General features: G+C 35.2%; 1 protein-coding gene and 1 non-coding gene across 2 annotated transcripts; one reads left to right on the forward strand and one right to left on the reverse strand.

The window, feature by feature from the left end:
- Window positions 1–799: 799 nt before the first annotated feature.
- LOC125853679 (uncharacterized) lies at window positions 800–13,749 on the reverse strand. The gene is made up of 7 exons (XM_049533405.1): window positions 13,473–13,749; window positions 13,319–13,379; window positions 13,172–13,210; window positions 2,422–2,534; window positions 1,699–1,951; window positions 1,267–1,313; window positions 800–1,159 (listed from the first exon to the last, which is right to left on the reverse strand). Exons 1-7 carry the CDS (start codon window positions 13,578–13,580, stop codon window positions 995–997), a joined length of 786 nt encoding a protein of 261 aa, XP_049389362.1. The 5' UTR covers window positions 13,581–13,749; the 3' UTR covers window positions 800–994.
- TRNAN-GUU (transfer RNA asparagine (anticodon GUU)) lies at window positions 10,343–10,420 on the forward strand. Its single transcript has one exon. It is a non-coding gene; the product is annotated as a tRNA-Asn (tRNA).
- Window positions 13,750–18,785: the final 5,036 nt, after the last annotated feature.

Raw genomic sequence — 18,785 nt, forward strand, 5'->3', positions numbered from 1 at the left:
TTGTTATCCCAACATCACAAGATTGAGTCTCAAAACACTCTATAAATCTATAATTATTAATTTATCGATTAAATAATACATCTACAAAATAATAATATTTCACGGTCCCAACTATATTAATTTAGTGAGATTTTATTGTATTAGCATACAACACTGACAGTTTTCTAACCAAGTTAATCTCTTCATAAAATAGAAACTTGTCCCTAGTCTCTACGCCTTACGAAAGTTTAAGTGCAGATGGTACTGCAGGTAATAGGTCAGACTAGTATGCAAACTACAATTCAGAACGTGAACAAAATATTGTCAACTGTACTCTTGGAATTTGTTCCATGCAGTCATATTACAAGTACATTTTGTTTACCCCTCACCCCCACCTTCTTTGCTTCCTTGAACGTACGACCTAAAGATTGGAAGTGAGGGGTGTTTATCATTCGTGCAACTCCCTTGTCATATTACAAGTACATTAATAACAGCAAAACAGAAAGAAAGAAAAAACTATTTTACCCTGTAAAAGGCTATCGGGTCAAGTGTTACCTCGCTCAACCTGGGCTGCTGGGCATGTGTGTATGCTGACTGATAACTAAGACCACAAATTTTACTTCTGGCTATTAAAGAAATAAAAGTCTGGCTGCTGTTCATAAAGGCACAAATACCATCAAGTCCTCCATAGTTCTGAAGGTAATAAAACCTAAAATTTCCCTGCACAAGGTTAGACAGAATGTCCAACAAAAAGTTCTTGAAGGCAATGAAACAAGAAAGGATCTCCGAGAACAAATACAGGGTTATAACTATGCGCAGATTAAGAAAAGGAATAGATTACTCTAGCTACGCTACATTTAAATAGTTAAATCATGGAGTTTTTCACTGTACAATAGCTGTCGTACATCAATCATATTAATATTACAAAACTGCAGGGGTGGGTTTAATTATCCTGGACTCAATTCTCTACTCACCCTGTGTTGCATCTATTGACTAGTTTCTTTTCTGTAAGAAACTAGAACTTAAAAATACTTTTATAAACCTTTGTTACTACTCGACAGGTCAAAGAAACTCTGGTGTTAGCCCTGCAAATGACAGTGTCATCACTATCAAGCCCTTTCACTGAATCTGACGAGTGCCGAACTACTCCATGATTCTGAACATCTGTTACATTTACAGCCTGGAAAAGAAGTGCGTACAATTAGACAAAGACTCTAGGCACTCATTTCACAGAGAGTGATATCAAGCATAACTCCACTACACACTCGGGAATGCTACTCATCTTACCCCGTTACATCCCTGCACCTCAGAATCTTTAATACCATGCAAGTAATCTGGAACAACAAGAAACATCAAAAATACTCACTTAGTAACAAATATGTGTAACAACTAATTGAGACATCTTTACAAATGGCAAAAGAGATTAATAAAGGTGAATCATGGATTTTGAAGATAAAGATGTGGGAGTTTATTGACAAGTTATGTTGCATTTGGACCACTAGTATTGGAGGTTTGGCAAATCAAACAATCAGAAGATTGGAGGGAAGGGGGGAAGAGGGGGGACCCTTTATTTCACTAGAAATGGAAGTTAAAATTTCAAGGACAATATTGACACTATATTCAAGGTACTCTGATATTAATTATTGAAACCTTAGGCAGTATGTTAAACTCTGTAACCTGAGTGGTTCTGTTGAAACCACCCGTAACAGAAAGTTTTACCTGAGTACACCATATCTTTGAATATTAACAAACTGCGAGGCAATAATATGATAGAAAAGGGATGGAAGTTATCTAGCCATTCACAAGAATTCATCACAGAGGCCTCCTGGTCAGATATTTTGTCCTCAGCACTGTTTCCATGTGCACCAACACGGCAGCTCAAATTAGGATGTGGAGTGAAATCAATAACTACAGGAGATCCAAGAGAAAGAATTGCCACTACTGGATAATAAGCTGGTCCGTCTTGATGAGGCTGCAGTGGAGGCGTTCTTGTCAGCAAAATTAATGTATTGTTAACCAAAGTCAAGGAAATCAATCCTGATTCACTATTAAGAAGCTATTATCCTGTTTACAAGGCTAACTTGAGTTATCCAAAATCTAGCAGTTTCAATCTACGAGCACTTCAAAAATACACTATTTTAGGAGGATCTGACACGCACCCATCGACATTTTTGAAGAGACTGAGCAACACAGGTTTCAATACAGACCTCCTAGTTATGAAACCAGAACTAACATGATTAAAACATGTAACTTTATATATAGGACAAGACAGCTGCATGTCAAAGTGTTCAAAGCTTTGTGAGGAATTAGGAGTTACAAAACTAAAGAGATAAATTTGGGAACACATATTTGAGATAAAAGTAGAAAATGGGAGAAAAGGAAGAAAGAAGAATAAGCAGCAAATGAAATGAGCAATGCTGCTTGCACAAGTTCAGAACAAACCATTATTCCTTGGTTAGGAAGGTATTCATTGATAAGCACATGATTAATTGATGATGGAAATAACCTTGATTTCTCATTTATTCTCTCTGTGATTCTAGTTAACCAAGGAGGCACTGCAAATAAGAAAGGAAATGTGGTATAATAAGTTTTCACTAATAACTCAGAAGATTTCGAATACAAAACTCTCAACATAAACAGCACCGTTTTTAAAGATAGTTTGGAATGAAAATGATCAAAGATGCTATATTAAAATATTTTTTGCATCATTCAAGTTCCCTTTTTGATACTTTATTCGTGTGTCTATTGTTTTCTCTTGTGGAGGCAGAGGGACTGCTTCATTCCAAAGCAAGCAGTAAAGCATACAAGGTTTGAGTATGTTTTAGGACCATCTGTTTGAGTATTTACATATCATTGTATGATTTAAGACTTCCTTAGGTTATGATGTTTTTACACTTGTTGGTGATAGCATCCATGTCAGCCTACTTGCACTAAAGTTGACAGGCTTCGATGAGAAATCAAGAAGATGTTTATCGTGGAAGAAAAGCCCAAGGTTGCCCAAGAATTATAACAAGTGAACTAAGTGCTACATATATTTCACGGTCCAAGTAGAGTCCAAGAGCCTAAAGATTGGGCCACATGAAGGCCCAAGAAGAGGGCCCACATGGAGCTCAATAGGAGCATAAAAGTTTCCTATTTTAAAAGCTTCCTAGTTTAAAAAATTTCCTAGTTTAAAAGTTTTCCTAGTTTAAAAGTTTCTTAGCTTAAAGTTTCCTAGTTTAATATTTCCTAGTTTTTATTTCCATAAAATTAGGATTTGAATACCATTCTATTTGGGATAGGTTTTCCTATATATAGGGGTTGATATTATTATTATTATTATTATAGAAAAGACATGATTAATATTATTTGAGCGGTTTCTCTTTTTTACACTTTTGTGTGTGGTGGCTATGAATTTATCTTACATCTTATAAGAACGATTCTTTAAGAAGTAAGATTAATTCTTAATTTGATATCTTTGGTTTCTATTTGTAAATTAAAGAAGGTGATTAGTCTTAATACTAATTGTTGTCTCTAATTTCTTCGGAATAGGGGTCTAGATCACTTTTGATCTAAGTTCTTGAATAGACTCTATTAGTATCATAATTAGTCTTAATCTGCTAATTTGAATACTAAGATCAATAAGGGTTCTTAGCACTTTATTTTGAAATTGGAGATTTTATTCTCAAATTTCGCATATCTTTCAATTTCTGTCTTTAATCTTTAATAATTTCGCTTCCGCATTATTTTCTTGTTTACTTTGATAACACAATTCTTATCAAGGGGTATCAGAGCGGTTCTATCAAGGTTTTGATCTTTGATAATCTTGGGACTTTAAAAAAAATCATTTTGTAGTTGCTTAAAAATAAAGCTACAAGGCAAAAAAGAAGATTAAAAAATTCAATTACTTATGAATTAAGGTATTTTCAAGAAACTCTGGATTTATTTTGATTCTTAATTTTCTACCTCAGAAAAGAAATCAAGAGTAGGGGGAATTTGGAAGGAAAAAAAATTGTTACCCAAATTGGTCTTTTTTTTGTCTCATCAAACCCAATTCGTTTGGGTATTGATAAATTCTTTTTCTTTCTACATCTTACTTCTAAAAGGTTGTTACTAATAGGGTTTAAACATAAATCAAGGATCCATCCAAAGGTAGTAATTTGAGTGGAAAAAGGCAGGAGAGTGAGATCAATAGAGAGAACAAAAAGCCAAATTGAGAGAAATTTATTTCTTTGATATTGTTTGAGATGTTTGAAGTAGGTAAGGAAACTGAAGTTGGAACTCAAAAAGACGCCAAGTTTTCTGGAGTGTCAATCACACGGTTGGAGAATACGAATATCACCTTTGATGAATTGAGGAGGACAAAATTTTTTCATACAAGGTGTGGGATCAAGGAGAATATTTTCTCTATGATTATTGATCATGGAAGTGGTGTTAATGTGGTAAGTTCAGACGTAGTGGAGAAGTTGAAACTTACATAATCAATCACACTACTCCTTGTAAACGACAATGGCTGGATAATTTTGGTGAGTTTAAGGTGACTAAGCAATGCATGATCTCTTTCTTTATTGGGAGGTATTCCGATAATGCTCTTTGTGATGTAATTCCAATGCAAGATTGTCATATCATGCTTGGGAGTCCATGGCAGTTTAATAGAAATGCAATTCAGGAGAAAGAATAGAGTTTCTGTTGAGCTAAACAAAAGAAAATATATACTTGCACCTTTAACCCATTTCAAATTTATAAAGATCAAAAATGTGTGAAAGAAGCTATAAACAATTTTGAGAGAGAAAAGAATGAGAGGAGTAAGGGAGTGCATGTTGACATCCCAAGAGAGGAAAAAAGAGAGGATGTGATGTGTGAAGAGAATGGGATGTCAAGTGAGGAAAAGAGTAAGATCGAGGGAACAGAAAAGAGAGATGACCATGAGAGCAAAAAAGAAAGGAATGATAGTGTGGTAGAGAGAGAAAAACAAGAGAGTTGAGTGAGGTTACTTCTTATTCTAACTCTAACATTCCTACTTCTTCTAGTTGTTTTGGCTCTCTTGTACGTACTCATGGGAAAATTTGCATTGAAAAACCAAATTAATTAGATGAACTTAATCCTAAAGTGGTTGATACTATATGTCCTATTGAGAAAGTGCATGTTGATGAGAATGATAACGGTGAAGAGAATTATATTGGGTGTGTCCAAGATAAAACTCATGGCAAAAAGTTTAAAAAGGCAATAATTGTTCTATCACCAATGAAAAAGGAAAAATGAGGTGATGTTATTCCTTTGCTACATAAGACCAAGTACGGTATGTATAATTGGTTTATTCACATTCTTGGTATTCCTAAAACACCTAAGGTCTTCTTGGAGGTAATGAACTACACTCTTAATTCTTATGTTGGTGACTTCATTAATTTTGAGGATGATGATATTTTGCTATATAATAAGTCATTAACTGTATTGTCAAGTTCAATAAGAGTAATTTGTGTATTTTTAGAATTGAGACTAACATAGTTAATTGTGGATTCTCACTAGTTGAAAAGAGGTGTGATGTTTGTGCAAGGAGGATTGTGAACGAGTTGGATGATTATCCTCTTGTTTTAGTGTCAAATAAGTTGTTGTGCTATAACCTATTGGAATATAATTCTTTAGGTGTGATGAGACATAATTCTTCAAATTTTGATGATTGTGAGCTTAAAAGGGTGTTTGTTATTAGTAATAAGGAGATGCATGATTATTATGCTACTAGTGATCAAATACTCTTTGATAAATCTATTCATGATTTCTTATTTAAGAATTTGAGCAAGTACTTAGAATTTAATGGAGATTCTAACTTGAACTATAAAGGTCCTTCCAACCTTTTTGGAAACTGAGAAGCGAAACCCCTTGCTTTCGCTGGCAAAGGATTTCAAACTTGAGACCTCCAACATGGAAGTCCCAAGCCCAAACCACTTTCCAGATGATTTGTCCTTTCTCTTCACCCCTAATAGAATCCCCAAATAAATAGTGGGAAATTTATCTACTTCACAGCCCAAAATGTCTGCAACCTCTTCAACACAGTCATCACCAACAACAACAACAACAACAACCCAGTGAAATCCCACTAGGTGGGGTCTGGGGAGGGTAAATAGTACGCAGACCTTGCCACTACCTCGTGGAGGTAGAGAGGCTGTTTCCAGGAGACCCTCAGCTCAAGAACAACAACGCAAAGTGACAGGAGAGATATATATAAAACAAAACAGCCAATACAAAAGATAGCGTATAATCAACAAATGAGACAATAACATCAAGAAAGATAAAGGGAGTGAAACGCAGTAAACAGCATAAGGTAAGGACTACTCCAAACGCTAACAACCCAAACCCTCTCAAGGGAAGACACACGCTAGCCCTACTAACCTTCAACCTTAGTACGCGATCTCCACTCCTTCCTATCTAGAGTCATGTCCTCGGTAATGTGAAGCATAGCCAAGTCTTGTCTAATCACCTCTTNACATAAAAGAGCCCCTCTCAAATACAAAACTTGATCTCTATCAGCCTCACATAATAAAAGAGAATCATCTGCATAAAAGATATGATTACACATCATACCCAGTGTTACCAAAGGCGCGCTTTAAGTGCACTTAAGCCCTAAAGCGAGGCTCAAAACATGTTGAGCGCTTAGCCTCGCTTTATGTGCGCTTCAGTGTCGTCATCAAAGTTCTAAGACAAACTTTTCCTTGTTAATGAGTCTCTTATGAAGATGTATTACTAAACAATTGATATTTAACTTTATCATATTTTTTTTCAATTTCTTTTGTCATATATTTGTCATTCATGGTTATAATTATTAGTCTTGGACTAAACAAACACATTTTATGTTTTTCTCCCTTTGCGCCTTTTTTCATTAAAGCCCACGCTTTATTTGCGCTTTGCGCTTAAAGCCCCCATGGACCTTAGAGCCTTTTTGCGCTTTTCGCTTTTAATAACATTGATCATACCTTCCTGATCTTTTCTGCCTATCTTTAGAACCCTTAACCAACCCAAGTTTTCTGTTTTCCTTAACATTGTACTGAGAATTTCCATTACTAGAACAAATAGATAAGGAGACAAGGGATCCCCAGTCTCAGGCCTCAATAAGAGTTGAAAAAACCTTAAGGGTCACCATTAATTAAGATGACAAATCTCACAGTTGATATGCGAAATCTGATCCATTCTATCCATTTCTCACCAGAGTTCATCAGCCTCGAAGATTCAATAGGCAATGCCAATTGACATGGTCATATACTTTTTCTAAACCCATTTTACAGGCAACCCACTTTTCTTCCTTCTCATCAAATTGTCAAGGCTTTCATAAGCTACCATTGCAGCGTCAGTAATTTGACTCATTTGATAAAAGTATTCAGATGAGGAGAAATAAAATTACCGAAAACTCTCTTAAGTCTTTCTGCCAGTAGCTTGAATATTGACTTTACTTTTGATCTATGTCTGATACTTTGTACTCTAATACTAGTAGCTCCATGACTTAGTCTCTTTTCTTTGGGTAGTATGGCTTTCTACACTGCACTATATCAGATATTGTACTTATTTCTGCATTTACGTTATGCTAGATTGTTGTGATATCTCTACTATCATATTAATTTCACTATTATGAGCATATATTGTTAGAGGGTTCACCAGGCAAGGGTAGTGACTTGTAGGGTGCCCTTTCACGTCTAAGTCCTCAATTTGAGTTGTGACGAACTTCATATCAAAGCCTAGCATCTCAAATTCCTTGGAGTCATGGAGCAGTATCTAGTAGCCTTATTTATGGATATTTTTTTTTTGAGAATGTTATTTATGGAACCTTAGAGCTCCATATCTATAAACAGGAGGCTACAGGAGCATTTTAGGAAAAGTTTTCCTTCTTTCTGATTGTTATCATGCTATAGCATTGATTAAAAAAATAATCCTTCTCTTCTTTCTTGAATAGATGGTTAGGAAACGTTCATTCGCATCTGCCAGGTAAGGGGGTGCAGTGCACCAGCAACACGTGGTACAGTAGGGGCAGAGCCTTGTCAAGAGGACGGCTCCAACACAGTCAGGGATAGAGGTGGACCCCTAAACACTATACAGGCACCATTCAAACTTCCAGCAAAGGGAGATTTCCAGGACATAAACTGGGGAATCTCAGTTGCAGTACACTATAGTTATCAGTGAGGGTACAGTATCAGAGTTAGAGGTTATTAATCTGCGTCGAGATGGGATAGTGCCTCCAGCTACTTAACATACACAGGATACAGCAGGTGGACAGATTCCAGCTACTCATACACCAGTGCAACAGGTTGCACCAGGCTTACAGACCCCATTGCCAGCACTTGTGTTAGCTCCACAGCCAATAGCAGCGGCTCAACAAATAGTTAACCCAGTCAAGGTAGTTTGGGTCACAAGTTCGAGAGAGAGCTTTACAAAGGAGATCAAGGCTTTCCTATGTTTCAGACCACCAGAATTGAGGCTTCTACAAACTTCAATAGGTCCACACAAGTGTATGGAGAATAATAAAAGGTTTATGATCCTCTTTCAACATAAATACCAGTATCAAAGTGGCAAATGGAAGAACATCTTTTTGAAAAGATAACTAGCTCGGTATAGCAGTCTTTAAAGATCCTGTTTCCAGATAGCTTAAGTTTAAGTCAGCAACAAGATGCAACATTAAATCCAGCTTTTGGGGTTGGCACTTGAATTTTAGAAGACTGCTACATAATTGGGAAATAAAAGAGTTGATGAGTTTATCTCTGTCCTAGAGCAATTCAAAGGCTTTGAGGAATAAGAGGACAAGCTGGTAGCATGAAACACAGGAAAGAAGTATACACAGTCAATCATCTTATGATGAACTATTCCATACTAGTCAACAACCTACATTGTGTCCCTGGAAACATATATGGGAAGTTAAAAATTCCATACAAGGTACACTCCCCATCTCGATTATGTGACACTCTTTTACTTTTTGTCCATACTAAAAAGTATGACATCTTTCTATATTTAGTAACAATTTAATGTCAAACTTCACATTTATACCCTTAATGAGATGATTTATAGCCACACAAATATCTATGGATTAATTTAGACCATATGTTTCAAAAGTTTTCCTTTCATGAATAAACTGAGTCAAGTCATACACCATCACATAAATTGGGACAGAGGGAGTAGCTTGTTTTCTTTGGTTGATAGCTTAAGGATCCTGCCTGACTCAAGAAAACTTGAAGAGAAGGGAATATCAACTGTGTTCAAAACGCTCTCTTTGTGGACAGGAGTCGGAAAGCAACAGCCATCTGTTTATTCACTGTGTAATCACTTACCAGCTTTCGCAAATTTTCTTAAGCATGAAAGGCATTAGACGGACAACGCCAAGGCTGACTAGTGAATTATTGGCATGTTGGAGCAGCTTGGGCAGAGGTACCAAACAGAAGAAGAGATGGAAAATAAAACTTGCATGCATATGGTGAACCATTTGGAAGGAAAGAAATGTAAGATGTTATGAAAATAGACTCAGTTCCACCCAGAAGATAAAGTTGAATTGCGTCTTACTTTTTCATTTTTGATGTAAAGAAATATTCACAGATGATTCTGCATCTGGATAGAATTTTTAGAATCTTTGTAGAAATCCTTGTAAGTAGTATAGAGGATACACTGATTTTGCTGTCACTCTGTTCAGTAAATATGGAAACCAGTACTGCCTTTGTGCTGAAGTTTTATAATTATTAGATAATCTTTGACTGAGGAAGAGTTTGGCTGAAAGAGAAGGTTCAACATGCCAAAGAGTTGAGTTAAAAAGTGAATTTGGAGCAGACAGACAAGGTTTAACAGGTCTTTATTCTATATAATATTAAATATTTAACAAAAATTGTTTACATTACTAGGATTTTCAATTGAGAGCCATGTGGAATGTAAAGACATCTCCATCACAAAGGTGAATAGTTAGCTATTACAAATACCATAAATGATTAGACGAATACAACTGATTTATAACCTGATCATCATATAGAGTAACATCTACTACAAAGGGGGTAAAAAAGCCACTAAATTCAATAGTGGAACAGATACCTCAGGGTCCCCATTTGGGATGTTCAAATGGAACAAGAAAACAGAACTCCAAGAAAATGAGTTGCATTTTCACCAAAATATCATGTAGCCGACTCATGAGCCAAAAAGAGTAGCGTGTGGCTGTTAACCACAAGGTCGAAGGTTCAACCCCTTCCTCTAGCGTGTATCCTATATTCTGGTATTCGATTGGAGACTAAAAAATGGTGTCCCTGGACACCTTTTCAAACTATACACAGAAAAATCTTTTNATTTGGGATGTTCAAATGGAACAAGAAACAGAACTCCAAGAAAATGAGTTGCCTTTTCACCAAAATATCATGTAGCAGACTCATGAGCCAAAAAGAGTAGCTCAGTTGGTTAGAGCGTGTGGCTGTTAACCACAAGGTCGAAGGTTCAACCCCTTCCTCTAGCGTGTATCCTATATTCTGGTATTCGATTGGAGACTAAAAAATGGTGTCCCTGGACACCTTTTCAAACTATACACAGAAAAATCTTTTTACAAACTCAACTGGAAGTACTTGATCTCTATTTTGAGGCAAAAGGGTTTTGGAGATAGGTGGATCAGATGGATTCAGGTTCTCCTTTTCTGCTGTTAAATACTCTGTTTTGGTTAACAGGAGCCCAATTGGATTCTTTTCTCCCAAGAGAGGAATAAGGCAAGGGGCCCTTTGTCCCCCTTCCTTCTCATCTTAGCAATGGACGGACTTAGCAGGATGCTTGACAACGCTGAAGAAATTAATTGGTTGCAGGGTTTTGATGTGGGCAGCAGAACTGGTCGATTAACCTCTGTATCACACTTACTGTTTGCTGATGACACTTATATTTTGTGGAGAGGTCACAGGTTCAGTATCTAAATATCACCTTAATGTTCTTTGAGGCTCTCTCTGGTCTCCATATCAACATGTTTAAGAGTGTTATCTATCTGGTGAATATGGTTAATGGGTTGGAAGAAATGACAGATATAATTTGTTGCAATACAGGGACTTTCCCAACTACCTACCCCATTGGGGGCTAGCTACAGATCTCTTGAGGTATGGAATGGGGTGGTTGAAAAATTTGAGAAAAGGCTGGCCACCATGCAACAACAATATCTCTCTCTTGGAGGCAGAATTACTTTGATTAACAGAGTGTTAGACAGCTTTCCGACTTATTTCATGTCCTTATTCCCTGTACCAGATGAAATATTGCAGAAGCTTGATAGCATTAGGTGCTCATTCTTATGGGATGGCAATAACGAGTCCTACAAGCTTCACTAGGTGAAATGGGCTAAGGCTACTACTCCAAAAATCACTTGGTGGATTAGGAGTGAAGGACCTGGCATTCCATACCAAAAGCATGCTCTTGAAATGGCATTGGAGGTATAGCCAAGAGGGTATGTGACTTTGGAAAGAAGTGGTCCAAGCTAAATATGGACATGATAGCCACTGGGTTACCAACACTAGTAGATTACCTCATAATTGTGGATTGTGGAGGGAAATCAGGAAATTGTGGACTGACTTCACTTCTAAAACAACTCTACATATAGGCAAGAGAACCATATCCTCTTCTGGAAAGACCCTTGGCTTGGCCTGAATCTATTGAAGGAGCTCTACCCTATGATGTTCTCTATTGCCTTCAATCCCGATTCCACTATTTCACAAAATTGGGAGGGGCATACTTGGTGCCGTAGACTAAGAAAGAACCTTTCCACAGTTTCGCAAAATTGAGAGGGGCATACTTGGTGCCCTACACTGAGAAGGAACCAGAATGATTGGGAGTTTGAAGAACTTGCAGCACTTATGGAAGATTACAGTATACTGTTGTCAACCCCTGAAAATGACATGCTCAAATGGGATAACAGCATGGATGGTACATAGTACATACTCTATCAAAGTTGGGTTAACCTTACTCCTTTGTATAACCCTGAACAATACTTGGATTTTGTTAGCTCTCTTGTATTATGATAGTTTTATTTTAGGCCTTTCTAGAGCTGACTATCCCTACTTTTGTAAATCTTGCATCCTCTGGATGCTTTGTTATTAATACACTTCTTACATCATCAAAAAATTAACATATCTATATTTGTTAATGTACTTCTATCTTAAGATTTATGACTAATTCTACCAAACTGACAACCACTGCACCAAATTCATGCATAGAAGTTACACCAACTCACCCCACTAAGCTTAGACACATCGCATTGGGCCTATGCACAATGTGTCATGGGCAATCCAGGGAAATTCATGCATAGAAGTTACACCAACTCACCCCACTAGGTTCTTTTGGATTCTATTGTTGTAAGGAATTGGACGCTACTACAAAGTTCCATCTTTTCTTAATCTCCTAGACTTCTATGTTTTCCTTTGATAATCTTGTGGTTGTTTTTATGGCCATATTGAAACGAGATTGATAAAAAATAATACTCTATATAGCCTATTGCTCTTATGCATGAGCCTGCTCAATAGCAGAAAACTTGAAAAATATAAAAGAAATTTCTTGTTGGATACAAATGACCTAACAAACTATAAGGTCACGAGGTTTGGTCTAGAGAATATACAGCTTTGGACCTAAAAACTATATAAGAAATCCAACATTCAATCCAAGGTCAAATTTTGAAACAGTATGCTCATATCCCTCTTTGGAGTACCGCAATGTTGTCTTTGCTTTATCTACTCTCACACGTTTCATCATCTTCCCTCTTACCATACGAATGTTTCCTCCCTAATTTAATGCTCTCTTTGGTCAAGTGTTCAGAAATTTCAATACTCAAGTTATGATTTTTGATGCCCTTTAAAAATTACAAATTTCAACTTTTTGTAGGATACGAAATGTACAGAAGTGTCATGTTGTACTGCTGTGTGCTATAGGCATATCTCAATATTGAAGTTTGTAGTTTAATATGGCCTTAATGCTACATAGCTTATGAGATGTTAAACCTACTGAAGTATCACTCTCCAAATAATTTACATGTCATTCACAAATTAAGCGAACATTTGCTTGAGAATTGTTTAATGTCCGTAGATGGAAGTTAATGAAAGTGGTTGTGGCAACCTGCACAATTTCTTAAGTTTGTTCAACTTTGATAAGCAAAACTGGTAACCCCAAAATTTGAAGTCAGAAGCAGTTCATATTGAATTCAAATGTTAATAGTGAGACAAGAGAAAAGGGTTGAATGTGTACGTACAGTCTTGAGCTATAAGGCCTTTTTCATGCACAACGCCTCCTGCCATGGCATACCAACACAAACCAACAAAAGAATTAAGTCTGAATAGAATTTTTTTTTTCAAATGAGGAATAACTAGGGCATATTAAAAAAAAAAAAACAAGATACCCCAGTTTTGCAATCTCCTGTTTGTCAAGGATTTCCATTTAGAAATTGGCGCATCGTATATCTAGAACACGAAAAAAAAATGAAACAATAGAGATTTCGGAAGAAAATGAACAGAGAAAAGGATAAAGTGATCGAGTAAAGAGATGAATTTTACAGTTTTCAATAAGTGGTGGTGTTCCGACTCAGTAATGAAGTCTGGAATGTAGAACACAGTGGGTACAGACCCAACTCTAAACTCGTCCAGAGTTTTTGACATTTCCATTTGTTTTTCTGCTATAGAAGATGACCCCAAGTATCAGATAAATCCCAAGCTAAAAACCTGTCAATTTCACATATACTCCTACTTCGATCCACTTTAAATTGATCAGAGATGCAAATTAAACAAGATAAATTGTGTCATTTGGGGGGTAAATTTGATTAAATATCTCAAAAGGTTGTGAAATTATTTGAAAAAGTTATTAAAATTTTGTTTTGTATTAATAAAGTATGAATTTTCTTTTATAAAATCAAACTTAAACTATTTTTTCTAGGAAATCATTATAACCAAAAAATATAATAGAATAATAGCACACACTACCCTTCAAGTTTAGTTTTGTAATACTTATTCCCATTGTGGTTTATAATATTATGCTTAACTCGCTTATTTTATTATTTTAATAAATATTTTCTTAACCTAATTATTATTTAACATAAAAAACTATGATTGAATTAAAATGCGCTTAATCATATATTATTTAATTAAATTGATTTTATAACATCTTGTCATTCTATTTCTCAAAAAATCATTATTTAGGCATTTAGATGTTATAATGATTATTTTTGTTTGAGAAATTGATTCTATTTTCTACATGTTTAGTTAAGATTTGAACCGTCAATCAAATACAATTACAAACAATATTTACTTATGATCATTTGAAAACCAATTCAAAATTTTGTTTAATATGTCCTTACTGGAACATTGATACCCACTCGCGTGAGAGCAAAAGAACAATAAAATCATCTAGTTAAATTGCAAATATGGTACATGAAGAGGACAGAAAAAGAAGTGCTTCTACATGTTCAATGTTCATCTTTACTTGATAAATGAATAGAGCAGATGTACTAGGAATATATGTACAACTGTTTTGGTATCTTGGACATAACTAGTTTTTCAATCCTCACCTAAATGGCAGATCATGACATGCTATTCAGTATTCACTATACAATAGCACGGAATCACACAAACTGGGTAACTCAAGCAGAGAAAAGTGTAGTCTTTTTGAGGGTTTTAATGATTTTTTTGAGAAGTTGAATAAAAAAATGTTATAAAATCAATTAAATAAAATAAGTGTATGATAAATGGAAATTTAATTAAATCGTAAATTTTTATGTTAATAATAATTAGGTTAAGAAAATATTTATTAAAGAAAATAAAATAACTAAATAAGAGAGTTAAGCATAATATGATAAACTACAATGGAAATAAGTATTACGAAACTAAACTTGAAGGGTGGTTTGTGCAATTATCTCTTTTATTTTTTGGTTATAATGATTTCCTAGAAAAATTAGCTTAAGTTGAGTGATTTTATAAAAGAAAAATCATAAGTTCAGTGACTTTATTGATACAAAACAAAGTTGGGTGATTTTTTCAAATAATTTCACATACTTGAATGATCTTTTAAGATATTTACTCGGTAAATTTCATCAAATACTTGTGACCCCCCTTTTTTTCTTTTTTTCTTTTTTTTTTGGTTACCATAGTCACATTATATTCTCTATATATTAACTCCGACTATTTGGATTGACTTAAAAAAAGGAAAAATTGTATGAAAGAGAAAACTATTAATTCAAATTAAATATTATGGCCCTAATTTCTTTTACTTGTAATTCACAACAAACATTCCATGTTTTAGTCCATCTCATTTGTATATCGAAATATACAAATAGACCCATTCAGTATACATATGTGTCGTATTAAAGTAATTGCAGGACCCATTTGTATACCCAAATATACAAATAGACTCATTCGGTATACATATGTGTTGTATAAAAATTAATTGCAGGACTCATTTGTATACCGAAATATACAATTAGACCCATTCAATATACATATGTGTTGTATATGTCACACCCCGAAATAGGGGGAGCAACTAGCACTCGATACCCTATAAGATCGAGTTACCCACTAAAACATACTAGCTAACCAAACTGTGAGACAAAAAGATTGGGCAGCACAACCTATAAAAAGTGAAGCCTAGACCCTGAAGGTCATGATCTGAATGAGAATAAATCATACAAACAATGGTAGACAAGCCGAAAAAAATAAAGATGTACTATCTGGCCGACGAGGCCACAACCGAAGACATAACTACTTACACATATATATACATGCCAAGACTATTGGTTGGAGGTTGAAACATACAAGAAGAAAACCCAGAATATTGTAACCACAATAGCCTCTATGAGTGACATAAGCACTGTCGGGACAAGACCCTGACTATACCCAAACTGTACAACAAAAGTAAACATCCTCTGATAGATCCAGGATAAGATGGAGCTTACCAACTCACAGCTGAACCTGAATCCTAGCAGTAGGGCCGCATATCGGTTGGTTCGGTTCGGTTTTGAACATTATCAGTTTTGCTTATCGGTTATCGGTTTGTAGACTAGCTAAACTGGTAAAGAACCATTAAGTTATCAGTTAATAGGTTATCAACCCTTATCGGTTCGATTATCGAGTTAACCGTTAACATATCACACAATTTTTTAAATAAAAAATCATATGAAGAATTGAAGACGGTGTAATTATAATTAACTTCATGTAATTATTTACTGCAGATTGCAATTTGCAGCCAGAAAACTGGAAACACGTAACAAAGGCAAAACATTTTCTAAGAAGCTAGTTGGTTGTAGTTAGATTGAAGTGGAAAGGAAGAAAAGTGTATTTGATGCTGGTGACTATTCTCACCAATAGAGAGGACTCATATATGAACCATTAAGAGTCTTAGATGAACAAATCAAAGAATTATATGAGTATTGACTTATAACCTCTTAATATTTTGCTCATGTGAAGTAACACTGAGTTACTGTATCACTACATTATGCAAGAAAGTGGTCCATATTTGTCTTGCAAATTTTTATATTTGTAGGGTGAAATTTCTTGTCATTTCCCAATATGAATTCCTTAATTTAGAAAGTCTGATATACATAGAGATTTTTCACAAAGTTTTTGCCCACTATGTTAACATTTTGTACTAATTCAAACTGTACATTGTTCTCCCCAGAGAGGTCAAAGTGTGACACTGGCATGCAAGTGTCTTCTCACCATAATCCATATGACTAGAAAGTAGAAACATAATTAAACAAACTTTCTTTTCCTAATCTAATCATACTCAACACAACAACACTTTCTACTAGCCAACACTCAACACAACAACAACACCCGTAAGGCCTAGCCGTCACCCAACTCTCAACACAACACAACACTCGCAAGTCCTTGCCTTCAACAACACTTGTATAATTACAACTAAACAGTGAACAATCAACACCAAACACTCAGTAGTCAGCACAACAACAAGCCAACAACTCATAGTCTCATATCCTCACACAATATCACAATTCAATCACTTAATAGTTCATACCCAACTAACCAACACTCAACAAAAGTACACAATGTCACAACAACAACAGGCCAATCGCCAACATCCACAACAGTCAACACTTTAAATAAACTTTTCAACACAAATATGAAATATCATATTAAAATAACGGAATAAAACAGGAACACTACAAGCTGCAAGCTTGCAACATTGCATAAGTCAAAATGCAGCACAACTTAAAATTGTCTAACATAAAGTCACTGTCAGTCTGCCACAACCCACACAAGCACAAACAAAATTTCAAAAATTCAAAATAGCAGTCATACAACTTGAAAATTAAGTCTAAACATAGTACTAATAGTTCATGTTCAAGTAAACAAAATAATAACTAGTCATCAATCATTGAGAGTTGACGATTCTGGTTCCTGTTTTCCAAACAACGCTTAACATGCCTTCTTAAGGAGGCAGTCCCAGTACTGTGCGAATGGTAATAAGTAACACGACCACAATGAATACATTTTACTGTTCACGATCCATCTTCCTTTTCTTCAAGTTTTTCATAGTGATTCCAAACAGGTGATCGAGCATTAGAACCATGAAGTTGGGGCATGATGAAATCTGATTAACAAAGAAATAGAGAAAGTATTAGATATTTTGATGGCTAAAGATGAAAGAAAAGTCAAGATAAAATGATAAAGAACACCAAGTTCTACTGGGAGCTTGCTTTGCACAAGTATTTGTATTAACCATAATTTAACACACTCATTAGTCATCAGAAAAGAGAAGTCAATCATGAATCAGATACAAAGACAAGATAATAGATGTATATAAAAGTCCACCTTAATAGTAAGACATCTACCTTCCTTCTCCTTTAGTAGATTTAGTGAAGGAAACCTCCAATTTTACATGTCATCAATGCAAAGTTCTTTTCCAAGTTTAGCCAAAGCTAAAGACAAATATGATAACAAGTCAAGGCTCAAGGCTTAAACGATAAAAGTATCAAATAAACTATTCACAATTTTACATCAATGAGGTAGTTTTCTTACCTTCTTCAAGGTGCTCAAGAAAATCTAAATCTTTCTCAATGCTTATGGGTTGTGGCTCACTCTGAAGCCAATCTTGAAGGCACACTAGAGCTTGTACCAATTTAGGAGTTAATAAACTCCTAAATGAATCAAGTATGCGCCCTCCAGTACTAAAATCACATTCAGACGCCACACTTGAAATAGGAATAGCCAACACATCTTGAGCCTTCTCAGAAAGAAATGGAAATCTAGGTGAGTTAACTTTCCACCAAAGCAATACATCAAAATCTGATTTTCCAACTTCAATTTCTTCATCAAGATATTTAACTAATTATGACTTTGAACTTGCTCCTCCCTTTTCAGATGTATGTCTTTGTAATTCCTCAAAAACAAAATACCAAATTCTCCTACAAACCTTTAATCAAAAGTATCTACCTCAGTTGAAGAAAATTGGCCATGTTTTATCATTTGAAATAGGCTTTGTATACTCATTAAACAAAGATTTCATGTACGGCACACCAATTTCTAAAGCAACCCCTTTTTCTCCAAACATCTTCTTAAGTGCAAAGCCAAGAGTGCTAAATTTGTGACGAGGATCCAAAGCGCGTGGTATGAAAACCGTCTTATTCATTTTTTCAGTATCACCCCAATATTTGTCAAATTTCTCCTTCGTATTTTATGCCATTTTAGACAAAACATGATCTTCGTTTGATATCAATTGATTCAAGTAAACACCAACTTGACAAATTAAAAGAAAATGAAGATTTGATGTAACATATCGTGATCCAGATATCTTCAAAGTAAGATTAAAAAACATTTAAAGAAATTTTGAAATTCTCTTTACGCCCTCCCAATCACTACTCA

Source organism: Solanum stenotomum, chromosome 1 (assembly GCF_019186545.1).
Source record: "Solanum stenotomum isolate F172 chromosome 1, ASM1918654v1, whole genome shotgun sequence".
NCBI lineage: Eukaryota > Viridiplantae > Streptophyta > Magnoliopsida > Solanales > Solanaceae > Solanum > Solanum stenotomum.